This window comes from Mus caroli, chromosome 4 (assembly GCF_900094665.2).
Source record: "Mus caroli chromosome 4, CAROLI_EIJ_v1.1, whole genome shotgun sequence".
Lineage (NCBI taxonomy): Eukaryota > Metazoa > Chordata > Mammalia > Rodentia > Muridae > Mus > Mus caroli.
This window is the reverse complement of record NC_034573.1, coordinates 57396314-57412144: the sequence shown is the minus strand read 5'-3', so window position 1 is coordinate 57412144 and position 15831 is coordinate 57396314. Positions and strand designations below refer to the sequence as shown.

At 52.9% G+C, this 15831-nt stretch overlaps 1 protein-coding gene across 6 annotated transcripts in view; it reads right to left on the bottom strand.

The window, feature by feature from the left end:
• Col27a1 (collagen type XXVII alpha 1 chain) overlaps positions 1 to 15831 on the bottom strand; it is a 119720-nt gene that overhangs the window by 14418 nt on the left and 89471 nt on the right. For 5 of the 6 annotated variants that reach the window (XM_029476283.1, XM_029476282.1, XM_029476285.1 and 2 more), the window contains exons 35-47: positions 14678 to 14731; positions 13182 to 13235; positions 10076 to 10183; positions 6029 to 6056; positions 5769 to 5776; positions 4795 to 4848; positions 3925 to 3978; positions 2171 to 2227; positions 2015 to 2068; positions 1475 to 1528; positions 1196 to 1249; positions 483 to 536; positions 300 to 407 (exon numbers count right to left, since the gene is read on the bottom strand). In XM_029476283.1, coding sequence (XP_029332143.1) covers positions 300 to 407; positions 483 to 536; positions 1196 to 1249; positions 1475 to 1528; positions 2015 to 2068; positions 2171 to 2227; positions 3925 to 3978; positions 4795 to 4848; positions 5769 to 5776; positions 6029 to 6056; positions 10076 to 10183; positions 13182 to 13235; positions 14678 to 14731 — 741 coding nt within the window. Of the gene's footprint in view, positions 1 to 299; positions 408 to 482; positions 537 to 1195; positions 1250 to 1474; positions 1529 to 2014; positions 2069 to 2170; positions 2228 to 3924; positions 3979 to 4794; positions 4849 to 5768; positions 5877 to 6002; positions 6057 to 10075; positions 10184 to 13181; positions 13236 to 14677; positions 14732 to 15831 lie in introns of all 6 variants that reach the window. The other variant, XM_021159800.2, reaches the window with a different exon arrangement.

Sequence of the window (15831 nt, the reverse complement as noted above, 5' to 3'; positions counted from 1 at the left end):
AAGAAGAAGAAGAAGAAGAAGAAGAAGAAGAAGAAGAAGAAGAAGAAGAAGAAGAAGAAGAAGAAGAAGAAGAAGAAGAAGAAGAAGAAGAAGAAGAAAGTCACACTTGCCAGGAAGCAGAGCAATATGGCCTAGTGACCCAGGTGCTAGCATCAAAGAGACACAGTGATAAGAATCCCAATGAATGAAAGATCAGCCACCTATATGCCACCCAGTTTCCCACCTGACTCTTCAGACCCATGCCTGTGTGTGCCCCGTGGAAGTCTCTAACTCCAGATGCCATCCCATGTCTTGCTCACCTGATATCCTGGCCGACCATCTCTGCCAGGATTCCCATCAGGTCCAGCAGTGCCCTCAGGGCCCTGTCTTCCCACCACACCTCGGGGCCCTGGCAGTCCTTGAAGACCCTGGAGGTACAGAAGATGCTGGTTAAACCTTCTCAGGAGAACATAGAAGGTGACAGAGAAGCTATGGCAACTCACCTGGGTCCCCCTCCGGCCTGATGGCCCAGTCTTGCCTGGCTTTCCCTTTGGGCCCTAAGAAAGCAAATGCAAGAGATACACATTAGCAGGACCCTGGAACCCTGGGAGGAAGCACTGAGAGTTGGTGTGATCTACCAGAGAGCCACGTGCCTGAAAGCTCACAGCTGTGGCCACCCCCAGGGTCACCCAGAGATGTCCCTGCTGTATTGGGCCCTGACTGCCTTCTTTGGCTCCCCTGTTGCTAAGACTTTCCAAAGGCACTACATCTGTCCTCAGAGCTGGAAACCAGGGCCCCCTGAGCCGTTTAGTCTTGAGCATGGGTGTCCTTAAGGAGTGTGGGCCCAGAGGGCATGGTGAGGAAGGTTTATATCAGGCCTACAGGAGGAAACACAAGGGCCTGGGGTCCACAGCAAGGAATGACTCCTCCATGACCATTTTGTCTCTCTCTTCTTGCCCTTCATCCCTCAGCTGGCTCCTCCCTCTTCTCATTCCTTCACTGTAGCCCAGCAGAGGTGTGGGCTGAGTTCTTGGCTAGGCCAACTTCTACTCAGAGGCTGATCCCCTCAGCCCCTGTAGATGGCTGCAGAGCCTGGGAGAGCCTGGGGAGGTGGGACCTTCCAGCCCTGCCTTTGCTGACTGTGTGAACCTAAGCTATCTGAGGCCCCGGTCCCAGGGGCTCAGCCTCCCCCACCCCTGAAGCCCAGCCTTCTCACCTCTTCACCTTTAGATCCTTTGGGTCCTGGGCGCCCCCGGGGTCCTGGATGCCCCTGCAAACCAAGGTGAGGTGACTCAAGGCAGCTCCAGGCCTCTCTCCTGCGGAGGGTGGCCAGTCTCCGCCTGGAGGGGGATGGGTGAGGAGGGGTTTGGGGGTGCAGGCTCTAGGGAAGCCCCCGGAGCTTCCTCATGTCCTCCTACAGGGCAGATCCTTTTAATTTGTAAAGAGCTTGTTTCTGATGCTCCACCCTGCTTATAGCAGAAGACACAGGACTCACAGGCTGTCCCTGCTGGCCCGGTTCTCCACGGAGGCCTTGAACTCCCTCTTGACCCTGAAAGCAAAGGAGAGACAGGTGAGGGCCCCTCAGAAGTGGCCAGGGAATCCGTGTTCTTCCTGGCCACGTCACTGACCCTCTAAGTTCTAGTTTTCTTAGCTGCTAAGTGGCCGGACCAGCAACAGTCCTGCTTGAATAGAGGGAAATGTAACAGCTGCTTCTGCTAGGAAGGCATAAATGGGGAAACTGAGCCAGCTCCTCACCCCCAAGAAGAAGTCGTTACGCAGGACCATGCTGGAAGGAGAGTCAGCCAATCTGTTAGTTATGTGGATTGTTTCTGTCCCCGTAACCTTCAGGAGAGGGCCCTCAAGAGAGTCTGGGCCTTTCCTTCATGGTGTTAACCTGGCTTCATAGTGGGTTGCTCTCTACTCCTTATGACTAGTGAAGAAAGGCAGGCAGAGGCAGGAGTCTGTGTCCAGTCCAGACTGGCTTCCCCTTTCCCACTATCTCTGCCCTCCCCAAAGGTAGAGCTCTGATACTTACAGAGTATCCAGGGTCGCCTGGCTCCCCACGGTCTCCTCGATCACCCACAGGACCCTGAAGGACAGGAGCAATGGATAGCCATGAGCCACCCATTCCGTGGGTTCTCAGCAGCCTAGGCCTGCCCCGCGGGTCAGGGGGAACAGAACGGGAACTTACCCGATCTCCTGGTGGCCCGGGGGGCCCCTCCGTCTTGCCATCCTCGCCCTGCTCCCCCTGTGGACACCACAGAACCAGCATTAGGCAAAGGTCACTCTGGGAGTTAGTGAACTGCAGGCGGGAAGGCCAGCCTCCGTAGGCAGGCACACTGAGACCAGTGGTCAAAACTACCATTGTAGGTAATAGTGGCAACAGTGTCCACATGCCACATGGACACTTAGGGCAGGCTGAAAGAGGAGCAGAGACTACAGTGGAGACCTGGAGCCACGTCAGGCCACCTTAGGCCCTGGCCCAACTGTAGGATGAGCTCTTGGCAGCTTTGCAGATGGCTGAAATGCAGCTGCGCAGGGCAACGGGACCTCAAAGTCTCCGTTAGGCACCTGAGTTTACCAGACAGTCTTTTGTTAGGCATTCCAAGATTCATTTTATATATTGTCTTGCAGATTCTACAGCAACCCTGTGATGTTTCCCTCACTTCAACTTTATAGACTAGGGAAAGGAGGCCGAGGAAACTTGTGACCCCCTCGCTCCGGCCATTGGTATAGACAAAGGATCCTATCCACAAGTGCAGGCTGGTTCACACCCTGGGCCGGGTTCTGGCTAGAGGAAGAGGGCTCGGCAGCACCCTTTACCTGCTATTTGGGAGCTGACCCCTATGCACCAAGAGGCTGGGTTCACCCACCTGCTCTGTACAGCAATGACAGGGAAATCCTGGGAAAAGAGCAGGACTTCCACAAATCTCCCTTGCAACCCATTCCTCCCCCCAGCCCTGGCCAGTCTGTGGCCAGCTGTTCATTGTGGGGCACTCGTGAGTCACAGAGCAACAGTCCCATCAACAATGAGCTATGCATGTGACAGCAGTCTTACTGCATTATGTCACCTAGCGATGTCATGGCCCTCTACTGTATGCCAATCCACATTGTGGGGATTGCCTCTGACCCAGGTAGTGGCACTTGGGGCTCTGTCTCCACCTGGCCCCAGAGTTTGTGTCATCCCTGGCAGCCTTATGATGGCTAAGGAGAGCAGAGGGTCTGAGTGTGCTCCCGACAGCCTCTCAGGGACCATGCCAGGGCCTGGGATGCTGTACTTGTAGATCTGTACTCATGCAGGCAGGAGGAGGGGCTGGAGGACAGCACGCCAAGTCAGTGTGACTCACCACAGCGGGACTTAGTTAGTGGGAAGCTGAGTCGGCAAAAGAAAGGATGATTGGGGAGGCCAGGGACAAGGAGGCAGGGGTGCAGCCTGCTAGGAAGCCTTCCAGCCACGAGGAGGGAGAGGACCAGAAGGAGGGGGAGGAGGGAGGACAGGGAAACCCAGAATTCTGGTTCCAGGTCTACTGGGCATTGTTGGAGATGTGACCCAAAAGCCATCCCTTATACCTTTGGGCCCTCATGTGCTCCTTGCTGTGAACAGTGTTCACACCCAGCCAAGCTTCCCTCGCTGCACCTCCCCGTAGTTTCTCCCAATTCCAGAGTTCTAATGGAAGGGCACACATCCCTGGGGCCCTCCTCCTGAGCCTTCTCCTTCTGTGTCCCTCCTCCCCACGCTGAATGAGTTCTCCCTGTGTAGTTCCAATGTTCCCCTGTCACAAGCATAGGGGAGTAACAGGGACTTGGTGGTGGGACTGTTCATTTCTGCCAGGTGACCCTAAAGCCATGAGTGCAGGGATACTATGTCCTGCTCCATGTGACCCCATCCCCATAGCCCCAGAGCTGACCTTGACTCTAGCTACTGCTTAAAGATGCAATATCTACCTTCTCGCCTTTGGGCCCGGGAGGCCCGAGGGGTCCCGTGATGCCTTTGTGTCCCTGTAGGCAAACAAAATGGAGGGAGCTGAAGAGAATTTGAGGATATGAGAGACAGACGACAAAGGACGGGGACTCAGAGACGGGGACATGGGACAGAATAAGAGGATCCCACCCCTGCCCTGCACCTCTCCAGGCCCTGGTTTTCCAGATATGCCTTCCAATCCTGTACCAACTTAGATAATAGAGCCCTACTGTGGTGGCCTGGGGGCAAACTGGGGTCCAAAGAAGGGGAAGCTACCTTGGCAGAGCTATGGGAAAAAGCCATCCTGCTATGGCAGGCGACTCTGAGCCTCTGTAGTCCCTCTAGAGTCCTCCCTGCCTCTCTAGTCCTCCCTCCCATCTCATTTGTTCTTTCTTTTCTCCCTTCTCTCTTTCCTGTCTGTCTCCTGCAGTCCCTGAGTCTGGCAAAGGCCACTGAGGCTGGGTGTGGTCTCCACTCCCAAAAGCACTAAGCTGCCAGACCTGGCCTGCGCATGTGTCTCTAACGGCTCTGAGCCCTCATTCCTTTCTAACCAAGCCTGTCCTTTCTGAGCCTTCATCTCCTGGATGTGCATGGAGGTTCTGGGAACACGATGCTCTCTCTTTAGGGACCTGCACCCTACCTGTAGGGAGCCTCTAGACCTCCAGTGGGTACTGGAACTCTCTCTGCCCCCTCACTCTAATTTTACCCTTGCCTCTACCCAAATCTATGGGTCAAGGAGTTCCCTGAGGCTATGGGACCCACATCGCCCATCTCTGATGAGAAGGACTGAGTTCAGCATGCAGGAAAAGTTCCAGAGGGTGAGGAGGAGATTCCCCTAAATGTGTGTCACTTACATTATAACCAGCCAATCCTGGTTCTCCTTGGGCTCCCATCCGTCCTGGAGCACCCTAGAAAGAAGAAGACCCTTGTTGGTATATAGTACGCTTCCCGCAGTGGGAACATGGTAGTGACTCCTTCCCCTGGCGCCAGCCACTCAGCTCAGCAGCCTTGCACCTATATGATGTCTTGAACCAAGGTGGGCAAGGTGAAAGGCAAGAGGCTTCCTCCCAGGCCCCTACCTCCCCAGCCCTCCCTACTCTATGCTCCCATGGTTTATAAAGATGTAGGTGACATTTTTCAGACCCTTAATAGCCGTCTGAGCTCAGCTGCTATTACTGCTCAAACTTTGGAGACGTCCAGTTAAATAAGTATTATTAAGAAGGGGCTTTTCCACTCTGCTTCTTCCAGCAAACCCATGTTTGCGTTACCTGAGTCTGGATTCCAGGCAAAGCGCCATCTAATGGACGCTCCTGTGTATCTCCCCAGCTTTCACCCATGACATCCCACACATCGCAGGAAGCCACCACCATGAAAGTTTTCGTACCATATGAAAGGGTACTACTTGCTCCACTTGATCAAAGATGCCACGACCCCTCCTCTGCTCCGAGATGGCGTCCTCTCTCACCTCAGCTCTCATACACGTGGAGCTCTGCCTCAGGATAATCTAGCAGGGTCCTAGGACTCTCTCCCAGCCACTCAGAGACCTGAAGCCCCTCACCCTGTTCCAGGGAATCTGGATCCTTCTCCCCTCAGGGATTTGATCGCCCAGTGTCCACTCACAGAAAGCACCAGGGACCTACTGCAGCCTGTAGTTTGCAAGATGTGTTTTGCCTGCCATGACTGTGTAATTCAAGGCTGTAGCTTTGGGGAGTTTAGGTGGCTTGGGACATGAAACCTAGGGATTCTTTAACAGTGGGGCGGGTGGCTCTTATAGGAAAGCTAGTACCCCTCCCTATTCACGTGTTCTTCCCTCAGCCTGGATCCTTACCATTGGTCCTAGGGTGCCCCGGGACCCTTTAAGACCTGGGGTCCCAGGGAGCCCAGGTTCTCCGGGGATGTCCTTTCCATCTTGATGTCTACTACTTCCCATGCCCCCCTATACACAGAGAGAGAGAGAGAGAGAGAGAGAGAGAGAGAGAGAGAGAGAGAGGATCAGCCTGTGGCTGCTGGCCCAAGGAGATGAGCTAGGGAGGGATGTGACCCTTGAAGGCAGGGGACCTACCTTAGCTCCCCTCTGGCCTTTCTCACCCTGCTTGCCCGGCTTCCCTTCACGACCCTGAGGGGACACAGAGGCAAGAGCAGGAGAAATAAATTTCAGGACCAAGGGAACGGGAACAGCTCCAAGAAGCATCCTCGCTTGGGAGCTGGACACCTGGCTGCAAATCCACACTGGCTCAGTCCCCTTGCTGTGCAGCCTTGAGCAGAACCTTACTTCCTGGTTGATGTCTTTGGTCTGCATCATGGACACAGCATTTTAGGTGGCCTCGCAGAGCTTAAGGATTCGTCTTGGTGACACGGGCACATTCACAGCAGTGTCACCCACAGCAGCCATTTGAAATGTGGAGGTGGCTTCTTCAAGCACAGGGATCACCTGCTGCCTCCACCATCATCCCCATTATGAGAAGCACAGAGACCAGCTATCTGTACTGAGACCTCCCTTTGGTTGGCACTGTGGAATCCTACTAGGGACTCCCTGTACTGACAGGCATCCTGTTTCCTAGAGGAGGGCTTGGCCCAGGTGCCACTGGTGTGCAGTTGATGCTGCTGTAGCCCTCTGGTGGTCTTGTCCACATCCCAGTCACTGCTATACACTCCCTGGGGTGGGGGGAGTCCCCTCACAGCGAGCATCATGCTGGGACCTCAATAAACTCCCCTCCCAAGTACACAAGCTATACATTCCTTCTGTACATCAAATGTATGTTCTCAGCTGCACATTTTCTGAAGTCTAGTCACAGATCAAGTGTACCCAGGGAAACTTACATCTGAGCTGGGGTGTCTGTGGGTGGATCTGAAAATTTTAGTCCAGAAAAGAGGGTTTAAAAAAACTTTCTTTTTTTTAATGATTTTAAAGCTTAAATTTTTTATTCTATTTGTAACAATTACATTTTCATTTATTTCTCTTTTGTGTGTGGCAGTGATCACATGCCAGAGGGAAGGTGTGAGGTCAGAGGACAGCCTGTGGTAGTTGGTTCTCTACTTTCACCATGTGGGTTCTGGGGATTGAACTGTGGTTGTCAGACTTGGCAGCGAGCATCTTTACCTGCTGAGCCATCTTGTTGGACCCCGTTAATGCTCTCTAAATATTGACACTATGTTGAAAGACTATTTGGGATCTACGGGGTTGAAGAGATGTCACCTCCGTTCACCTGACTTGTTCTTTTCTCCCCTTTCACCACTCTCTGGAGGATTTTAAGTTACATGCACAACTCTCTTACTTCTACCACACGGCACCAGCTGAGCAATGCTGCTTTGTCCATAATAAAACCCTGGCCATCCTGTGACCTCCGATTCCACAGCTTCTTAGGCACAGTGTCCTGTCTCAGGGTGAATCTCAGAACTGGTACAGTGGGAGGGGGCGGAGCCAGGTCCCTCCAGGCGTGAGCATCCTGTGGCAGGGATCCTGAGATCATCAAAGTACCTGGAGGCTGAGGCTGGGGCTAGAAAAGAAGCCTCCGCTGGGTCCTATCACAGATAGGCACCAGCCAACTACTTCTGGGGACACAGCTGAGGAACGTGTTTCTAGGCAGTTTGGTCATTGTTTATACATCAGAGAAGTTACAATGGAAAAAATAAGATGGCTTCACTAATCTGTATGATCTTATGTGAGCCCTGGTCTATGCGCTGTCCCTCAAGGATGAAGCATCATCACATAGCGTGTGACCACAGACACATTTCTAGGAAGGCCCTGGTGGCTTATAAAATGCTATTTCCCAGTAATCAGCCTGCCTCCAACCCACGGAGTATGAAACATTCCTCGGTTAGCCACGATGCCAAAGAAACCCAAGCGCAGAGCTTGTGCCCACAGCCCAGTGTGCACTTAGGCCAGAGAGATGCTGCCAACCTTGGCATATGAGAACTCCGAGGGACCACGGAACATGAACCTCACATTACTGCTATGGCAACCACAGCCACGTGACCAACCTCAGCCACCACCAGCAGCTCTTACATACTTTTTCCTCTAAACGTCCCTATTTCTCTGTGCATTCTTGTAAAGGGTTGTCTTTCTCAGCGTTTCTCCTCCCAACTCGCTGGTGTGTATATGTGTAAGGTGTATGTGTCTGAGTATGTGCGTACACGTGCCTGTGTGTGCGTATGTGGAGGTCAGAGGACACTGCATGTCATTCTTTATTGTTCACAACCTTACTGCCTGGAGACAAGGTGTCTCACTGAACCAGAAAGCTGTGTATCTTGGCTATGCCAACTGGCAGGCAAGCTCCTAGGATCAAGATTCCATAGCACGGAGGTTGCCAGTGCACAATGGCCATGCCCGGCTGTTCCCATGGGTGCTGAAGATCCACACTCAGGCCGTCATGCTCGGGGAACAAGCCTTCTGTCCACTAGACTGTGTCCCCATCTCCCCGTTTTCTCTTTATAACTGAGAACACCAAGGTTGGGAGATGGGCAGCTGTCTGCCAGCTGACACACTGAAGGAGGGTTATTCAAGCCAGGAACTGAGGTCTGACCTTTGAACTCAGGTTCCTAGGATACGTCCTGTTGGATTGCTCCCCACTCCACAGCAGAACTACACCCTCACCGAGAAAGTAGCCTTAGGGCTTTAGAACTCAAAATAATCTTGGCATACATTCCTTCTAGACTTTCAACATAGTAAGACTGAGGCCAGGGTGGGCTAGGAGCCACGGCCATGTCACACAAGGGAATAGTGAGGTAAGAAACAACCCATCCTGCTAAAGCCCTTCTTGCCCACATCCCGAGGGCTGAGAAGAGCAGCAGTGGGCGGCTCGGACAGGCACCCCTCCTGCACTCGTGGGCTGGGCAGTGACCTCATCCCCTTGCTCCTGAGGGCTATTAGCACATCAGCTCTATTTTTAGGTAACAGATACTTTCCCACGGCCAGCATGTTGCTGGCTACTCTGGATCCTTCCCAGACTGGTCACTTCAGTGCTGAAGAGCTGTCAGGAGCAGGCTAGATGAAACATGGACTGCTGAGCCATGCAATAGCAAGAACCTGTCATGGTGGGGTGGGCAGTAGGGGATCGCAAAGTTGTGCTAAGGCCAAGGCTGGCTCAGAGTGGATACCTGCAGGCCTGACACTCTCTGGTGGCTTGTTGCAAAGTGGCCGGATTCCAGGGGCCTGGCAGGACACTGAGCTGGCCACAGAGTCCTGCTCCATACACACTTTACTGTTACACAGTAAAGCTCCAAGCCATCAGTCAAGTATCAGAATGTCCTATCTACCATACGTCCTTTCCCCCACAGCCTGTATAGGCTCTGAATTCCAGTGAGTCCACTGCAGACAGACAGGATGTACATGCAGGGGTTCAAATCCTGGTTCTGCCACTTCTTACTGTGTGGCCTGGGCCAGGTTCCTTTAACTGTCTGAGTCTCCCAACCTTCAAGGATACTTGCTAATTAAAGAACAGTCTGGAAAGAACTGGCATGCTGTCTGCAAACACTGAAACAAAATAGGTTCTCTCCTCTACCAGGGGCCAGCGCCCAGGGAAGATACTCATAATGTTTGTGGTCAAGACTGAATAAGACTCTACCAGGGTGAGGGGCAGAGCTGTCTTTTCAGTGAATAATGTGCGACCTCTCCGATGTCACATAAGAAAACAAATGTAAATCACACAAGATCTTGACCTCCTTGGGGAGTGAGAAAGTGACCTTAGGACTTTAGAACTCAAAATCATCTCGGCATACATTCTTTCTAAATTTTCCACACTGAGGCCTGAGCGGACTAGGAGGCCGGGCAAAGTCCTGAATGACCCCGAAAAATAGAGACCTCGCCGAGGGTCAAGGATGGCTTCCAAGGACAGGAACTGTCTCTGTGTGAGGAGGACTGAAGGCACACAGGGGTATAAGAACAGGAAAGAAGGGCGAGTGTGCTCAAAACAAGAGGAGCAGGTGCAAAGGCCCAGAGGTAGGGCAAGCTCGTCCCAGGAGAAGAGAAAAAAGGCTGGGTATGGGGCTGGAGGAGATGAGGTTACAGGGCCACATGGAACAGAGTTTCTCCTGAGGGAGCAGGAAAGAGGCAAACTAGAGAACTTCTCGGGAGGCCTGGACAGCTATGAGCATCCCTCACCCAGAGCCCCATGCTGCTGGATGCTCCACACTCACCCGGACGCCAGTGATGCCTGGGGGCCCAGGGGACCCATCCTCTCCTTTCAGCCCTTCCTGGCCCTTTTCACCATGCTCGCCATCGGGCCCTGGGTCACCCCTGTCGCCCTGGATCAGGGGGCAGGAGGAAGACAGAGAAGAGAACGTTAAAAACAAGGTCATCAAAGGCCTCAAAAACCTCAGGCAGCCTGTTAGTTGTCAACATGCCTTCGGTACCGGAGTCATCCTCACCAGAGCCTTCCCTGCTGGTACTTGTTTAGTGTTTGCTACCAATGGGGAAACTGAGGCAGAGCTAAGTCAAGCCAGGTGGCCCCAAGTGGGTACAGCTAATCTGCAGTTAGCACCAAGTCCTGGAAAACAGGGGCCCAAGGGAGGAGTTCTTGTGGGTAAGGAAAGTGTAGCAAGGAGTCCCTGAGACTGAGGACTCTAAGAGCCTTACCTATGAAGCCCCTGCATGGGCTTCAGGAGCCCGAGGCTCAGGTGTCTTGGGTTCTCCACAGCACTGGTTTTGCAACATGTCATGGGTACACACCTTATGGGTGCGTGCACTCTAGCTCTGCATGCCAGCCTTGCCATCTTTCCCTCATGCCCTGGGCAGAGCTGAGCTGCCTGAGCTCCACCAGGGCAGGGTGTGGGCTATAGTTCCAGCAGCATCTTCAGGGTCAGGGACTGTCTATCACAAGCCCATCTCCAGAGGGATGATAGGCAAAGAGATTGCAGCAAGTCCGTGTGGCCTCGCTGTGACGGTTGCAGGTCCCAAGAAAGAGGGCAGAAGGTCCCACTTAGAGGAAGGGGTTGCAGGGAGTGGCCTTGGATAGGAACAGTGCTGACAACTGCATGCGGGGCTCAGAGCAGCTGTGGGAGAAAGGCAGAAGGAATCTGATTTGGCCTGGTCAGGAAGAGAGAGTCGAGATACAGATGTGGTGGCTGGAGCCTGACCTTCGGGCAAATGAGACTGGCATGCAGAGTTGTAGGTACTTTCCAGCTTGGCCTGGGGAACAGCTGTAGGTATCACATGAGAGAGGACAGCTTGAACTGAGGAACAGGCCAGCTTGGAGCAGCACTGGGCACGAGGATGGCTTACATGGTCCCTTTCCACTGAGCCTGTCAGAGTCCCAGCACAGCCTGGCACAGAGACCTGCTGGCCCAGATCTGGCTCTCAGAGACTCCCCTGGCTCTGAGACTGTGCTTCTGGCTTGTCATCTTGGCCACCTGCTGTCTCACTTGTAGGCTGGTTGCTCCAGGTAGCTAAGCTAGGCCCAGGCCCTGGCCAGAACCAGTCTCCAGTGACTATTCATGGCATGACTCCTACACAGCTGGAAATGGGGTGCTGTGGAGCCCATGAGAATGGGCTGTAAGGGTCTCTGGAGATATCTACCAAGGATCAGAGAGCCTTCTGGGTGGCCTCTCTCAATCCTCCCAGTCCACAGATTGAAGAACTGAGTCCATAGAGAGGCAGGGATCTGAGCTCCGGGGACCGAGTCTCCCTCATACCCAGGTCACAATCCTTTCACTACTCTCAGTAACTCTGTAACTCTAGCCAGGTCCCTCGTTTGTATAGGTGGAACCGAGGGAGACCATGTATCTTACTCAGCACAGCCCGGGGCAGTGTGTGCTAAGGGTGACTGCCACCTCCACTGTTATCAACAGGGATACTGCACATGAGAGCTCTGTGAAGTGCTGCGACCACTGGAGAAGCAGCTCACTGCACAGTGGTGACCCCTGGACATGCAGTATAGGAAGCAGTCTCTCCCAGGACCACCCAAGGATCAGAAAGATGCTAGGCACCCAAGTGACCAGTCTAGTCTTAGGACAACAGTGTGATTGGCTTTGGAAGCTAGAGGCAAGAGTTGTCAAAAGCAAGAAATAGAGAGACTGTGCAAAGCCTGGACCTGTTCTCCTGCCCCCCGGGGCAAAAACTCCAGGACAAAAGTGGCCATCTAGGAAGGGATGAGGAGGCTGTGACCCCCCCCCCCCCGGCCTCAGTTTCTAGCTGGGAAACTGCTGGATCAACCTGGATGAATTAATTCGCAGCAAGCCCTTAAGGTATACCATAATCGACATTTCTTGCACACACAGTGCTTGCAACATTAGGCCTGTTGACCACTGGGCGTGGCCAGCACCCGGCCAATGAGGTCTCTAAACACATTGCAAACCCCCCCCCCAGCTGTACCAGGAGACTGCAGAGCTGGGGCCAAGAGAAAGCGGTTAAGTGGCCGGCAGGGGGTGCGATTTCACTTGCAAGGAAAACAGAAGCGCTGACTAGGCAGCCAGAAGAAGTGCTCTCTGGTCCCTGGGTGACTGACTGTGAGGAGCTTAGGGCATGGAAGCCTGGCTCTGTGGCTGTGAAATTGAGACTCAGAAAAGCTGAGGTGCTTTTGTAGATCTGTGGGGGGCAGGTAAGAGGGACATACACGATAGGGGGAGTCTCTCTGGGGTTCTGGTGTGACCAGGTCAGCATAGAGAGCCTACCCGCGGAGCTTGGATTGGGGGCAGGCCGGGGACTGAGGGTGGGGCTGTGTCTACTTGATACCCGCAGTTTCTACTATCACGGACCCACCTGGGGCTCAGGTGAGAGCCCACAACTCCCTCAGGGAACAGCAGTGCCCACGGAAGCTCCTGCAATCGGCTGATCCTTCACTCACAGTCAGACTTTGAACCTTGTCTTCCCGTAAGCCTCATTTTCCCCTTCTCCTTCAGAATGGATGTTGGGTATACAAATACTGGGCTGTGTGTCTACAGCAAGCTTTTTAACTTCTTTGAGTCTGTTTCCTCATCTGAACATTGACTTCAAGCACCAACGGACGTGACTCATAGAGGGCACAGCATCGATCGATCGATCGTACCTAGTTCCCCCTGAATGCTGGCTTATGGACCCCTGGTGATGGTCAGAACTTTTCATCTTTAAGGGTGTTAGGAAAGAGAGGATATGAAAGCCCTAGGTAGATCAAGGGCAGCCTTGAAACCCTGCTGATTCCTCCACTCCACCCCACCCCACCCCACCCCACCTCCCTTCCGCTGCTGGGGAGAAGCTGCTAATTCAGTGTTCTGAGGGAACTAGAGCAGGGCTAGAGAACATTCCCAGATCCTGGCCCAGACAACTCACCTTCAGCCCATCTGGCCCCACAGGGCCATGGTCTCCCTCAAGGCCTGGCTCTCCCTGGGAGAAAAAGATGGGGAGGTATTACTGGGTAGCAGTGCAAGGTGCGTTTCCTCCCCCCTTGCCAGGGTCAGGAACCCACTGGCTCTCAGAAGCTGAACGAGTGGATTTCTATGGGGCAGAAGAAGAGCCTCAGATCCTTATGGACCAGGCACCTGCCGTTGGACTGGGGAAGCCAGTGTGGTCTGGTGGGTAAGAATGGTTTCTGACAATGCCAACCTCAGCATCAGCAGTGTTTCTGTAACCTCAAGTAGGATCTTAGTTTCTATAGGAATCCTTTTCTTACCTGGAAAACATGGCTCTCAGGGAAGGGGATGACACACTCAAGGGTGTCAGCCACCTTGGGCCTCCTTCTGAGAGCTGAAATAAGTGTTCCTGGAACCTCATCTCACATGAGGAATGTAAGGACAATTGGTAGACTTGGGTGGGTAAGTTCTAGAAAGATGCTAAGAATGCCAAGGCCTTCTCTGATGTCCCTGCTGGTCCTCCCCGTGCTGGAAAAGCCCCAGTTCTCCAAACAGCTGCCAACCTAAATTGGTATCTCCCTCTGGTTTTAGAATTTAGAGTTGTCCAGAGGCAGAGCTAGCAGGGGACCCAGGTTGGCAAATGCAGGAATGGCAAAGATATGGCAAGTGAGCAGATTCTGCCCATCTTGTGCCCATGGCAGACATCAATAATCAATCCACTAGAACATCAGTTCCCTTAGACAGGTCTTCTGTTACTCACTCCATGCTCCCATGCCTAGTACACCGTGTGTGTTAAAGGAATACTCATCTGCCTCTCAAACTTATTGAGTCTAGATAGGGTCACAGGATCTTTCTCAACTGATCAAGCTTGGTGGCCAAGCATAGCTAGCATTTCTGGACTCTAAGCTCTCCCATGCTGCCTGGGGCCTTCCCTCTCTCTTTGCCTTATTTGTGGGTAAGTTTCCCTCTGGAGACTGGGTACTGGGAACTTGGGGCATCATAAGGAAGAGAAGATGGAGGGAGGCTGAGGAGATGGGGTGAGGACCTGGTGCCCTGAAGACTGACTGCACAAACTCACTCACTCTTGAGCCTTTCCTGCCCTATCTGTAAGGTGCCAAGGATACGGGCTGTGTCCTTACAATTCCCATGAGTCTACATTCACAGAGCACAGAGAGGGATGCTGGGGTCTCATGGGGCTTCTTAGGGCATGGCAATCTCATGGATTTCATTTGGAAAGATGAAGGCTAACTGTAGAACAGTTTCGGAAGGAAGACATATTTGAAGGAAAGTATCTGGAGGTTAAATATCTCTGTGGTGATGCTGGGTACCCAGGGAGACCAGACAAAGCTGTCAGGACTCCTGGGCTGTTTCCACAGTTGGGGAATCTGAGAGTTTTGGGGGTTGATCCAAGCCATTCTCCTGCCCACCACTCACAGGTGACCAGGGAGCTCTAGAAGGAAAATGTACTTCACTTACCCGCTGCCCAATGAGACCTTGCTCCCCAGGGGGGCCCAGAGGTCCGAGGTCACCCTAGGAGAGGCCAAACACAATCCATGTGAGTGTGGATAGCCAGCCTTAGCCTCTGCCAGCCTTTCTTCCTGCTCTGACTAGGACTGGAGAAACTGGAAAAAGCTACTTCTTGAGAACCATAGAGAGATTATAACACTTAAGTCCAAACCCCTGCTCCAGGTAAGTCCTGGTCATGGGATGCTCCTCCACTAGGCAGCTGGACCACCTCCACCACCATCACCATTACTACCATTACTACTAGGACCCAGAACAGCAAAACAACCATCAGCATCACCACCACCATCCCAACCACTACCACCACCACATTAGCACCACCACCATCCCAACCACCACCACCATAACCACTATTGCCATCACAACCAGCAAGATCATTACCATCGCCACTACCATCCTCACCATCATCACTGCATGGCCACCACTATCAGCATCATCAACACCATCAACAGTGTCACCACCATTACCATAATCACAAAACCATAATCACCACCCACACCATCATTATCCCTTCCACCACTGTCATCACCAGTACCAGCATTATCCCTACTACCATTATCATCATCCTTACTTATTATGACTGCATTACCGCCATCACCAAAATCATCATCACCATCCCCACCACCATCAATCTATCACCATTATCAGAAACACCACCATCACTGCATCAGCATCACCACTATCAACATCACTGCCTCACCATCATCATCACTGCCATAACCACCACCATCACTACATCACCACCACCATCACTTCATCACCATCACTGCATCACCATCACCACCATCACTGCATCATCACCATCACTGCATTGCCAATACCACCACCATCACTGCATCACCAATACCACCACCATCACTGCATCACCAATACCACCACCATCACTGCATCACCATCACTGCATCACCATAATCACCATCCCTGCATCACCATCACCATTACTACATCACCACCATCACTGCATCCCCACCATCACCATCACTGCATCACCATAATCACCATCACTGCATTACCATCACTGCATCCCCACCACCATCACTGCATCACCATCATCACTACATCACCACTACCATCACTGCATCACCATTGTCACCGTCATCACTGCC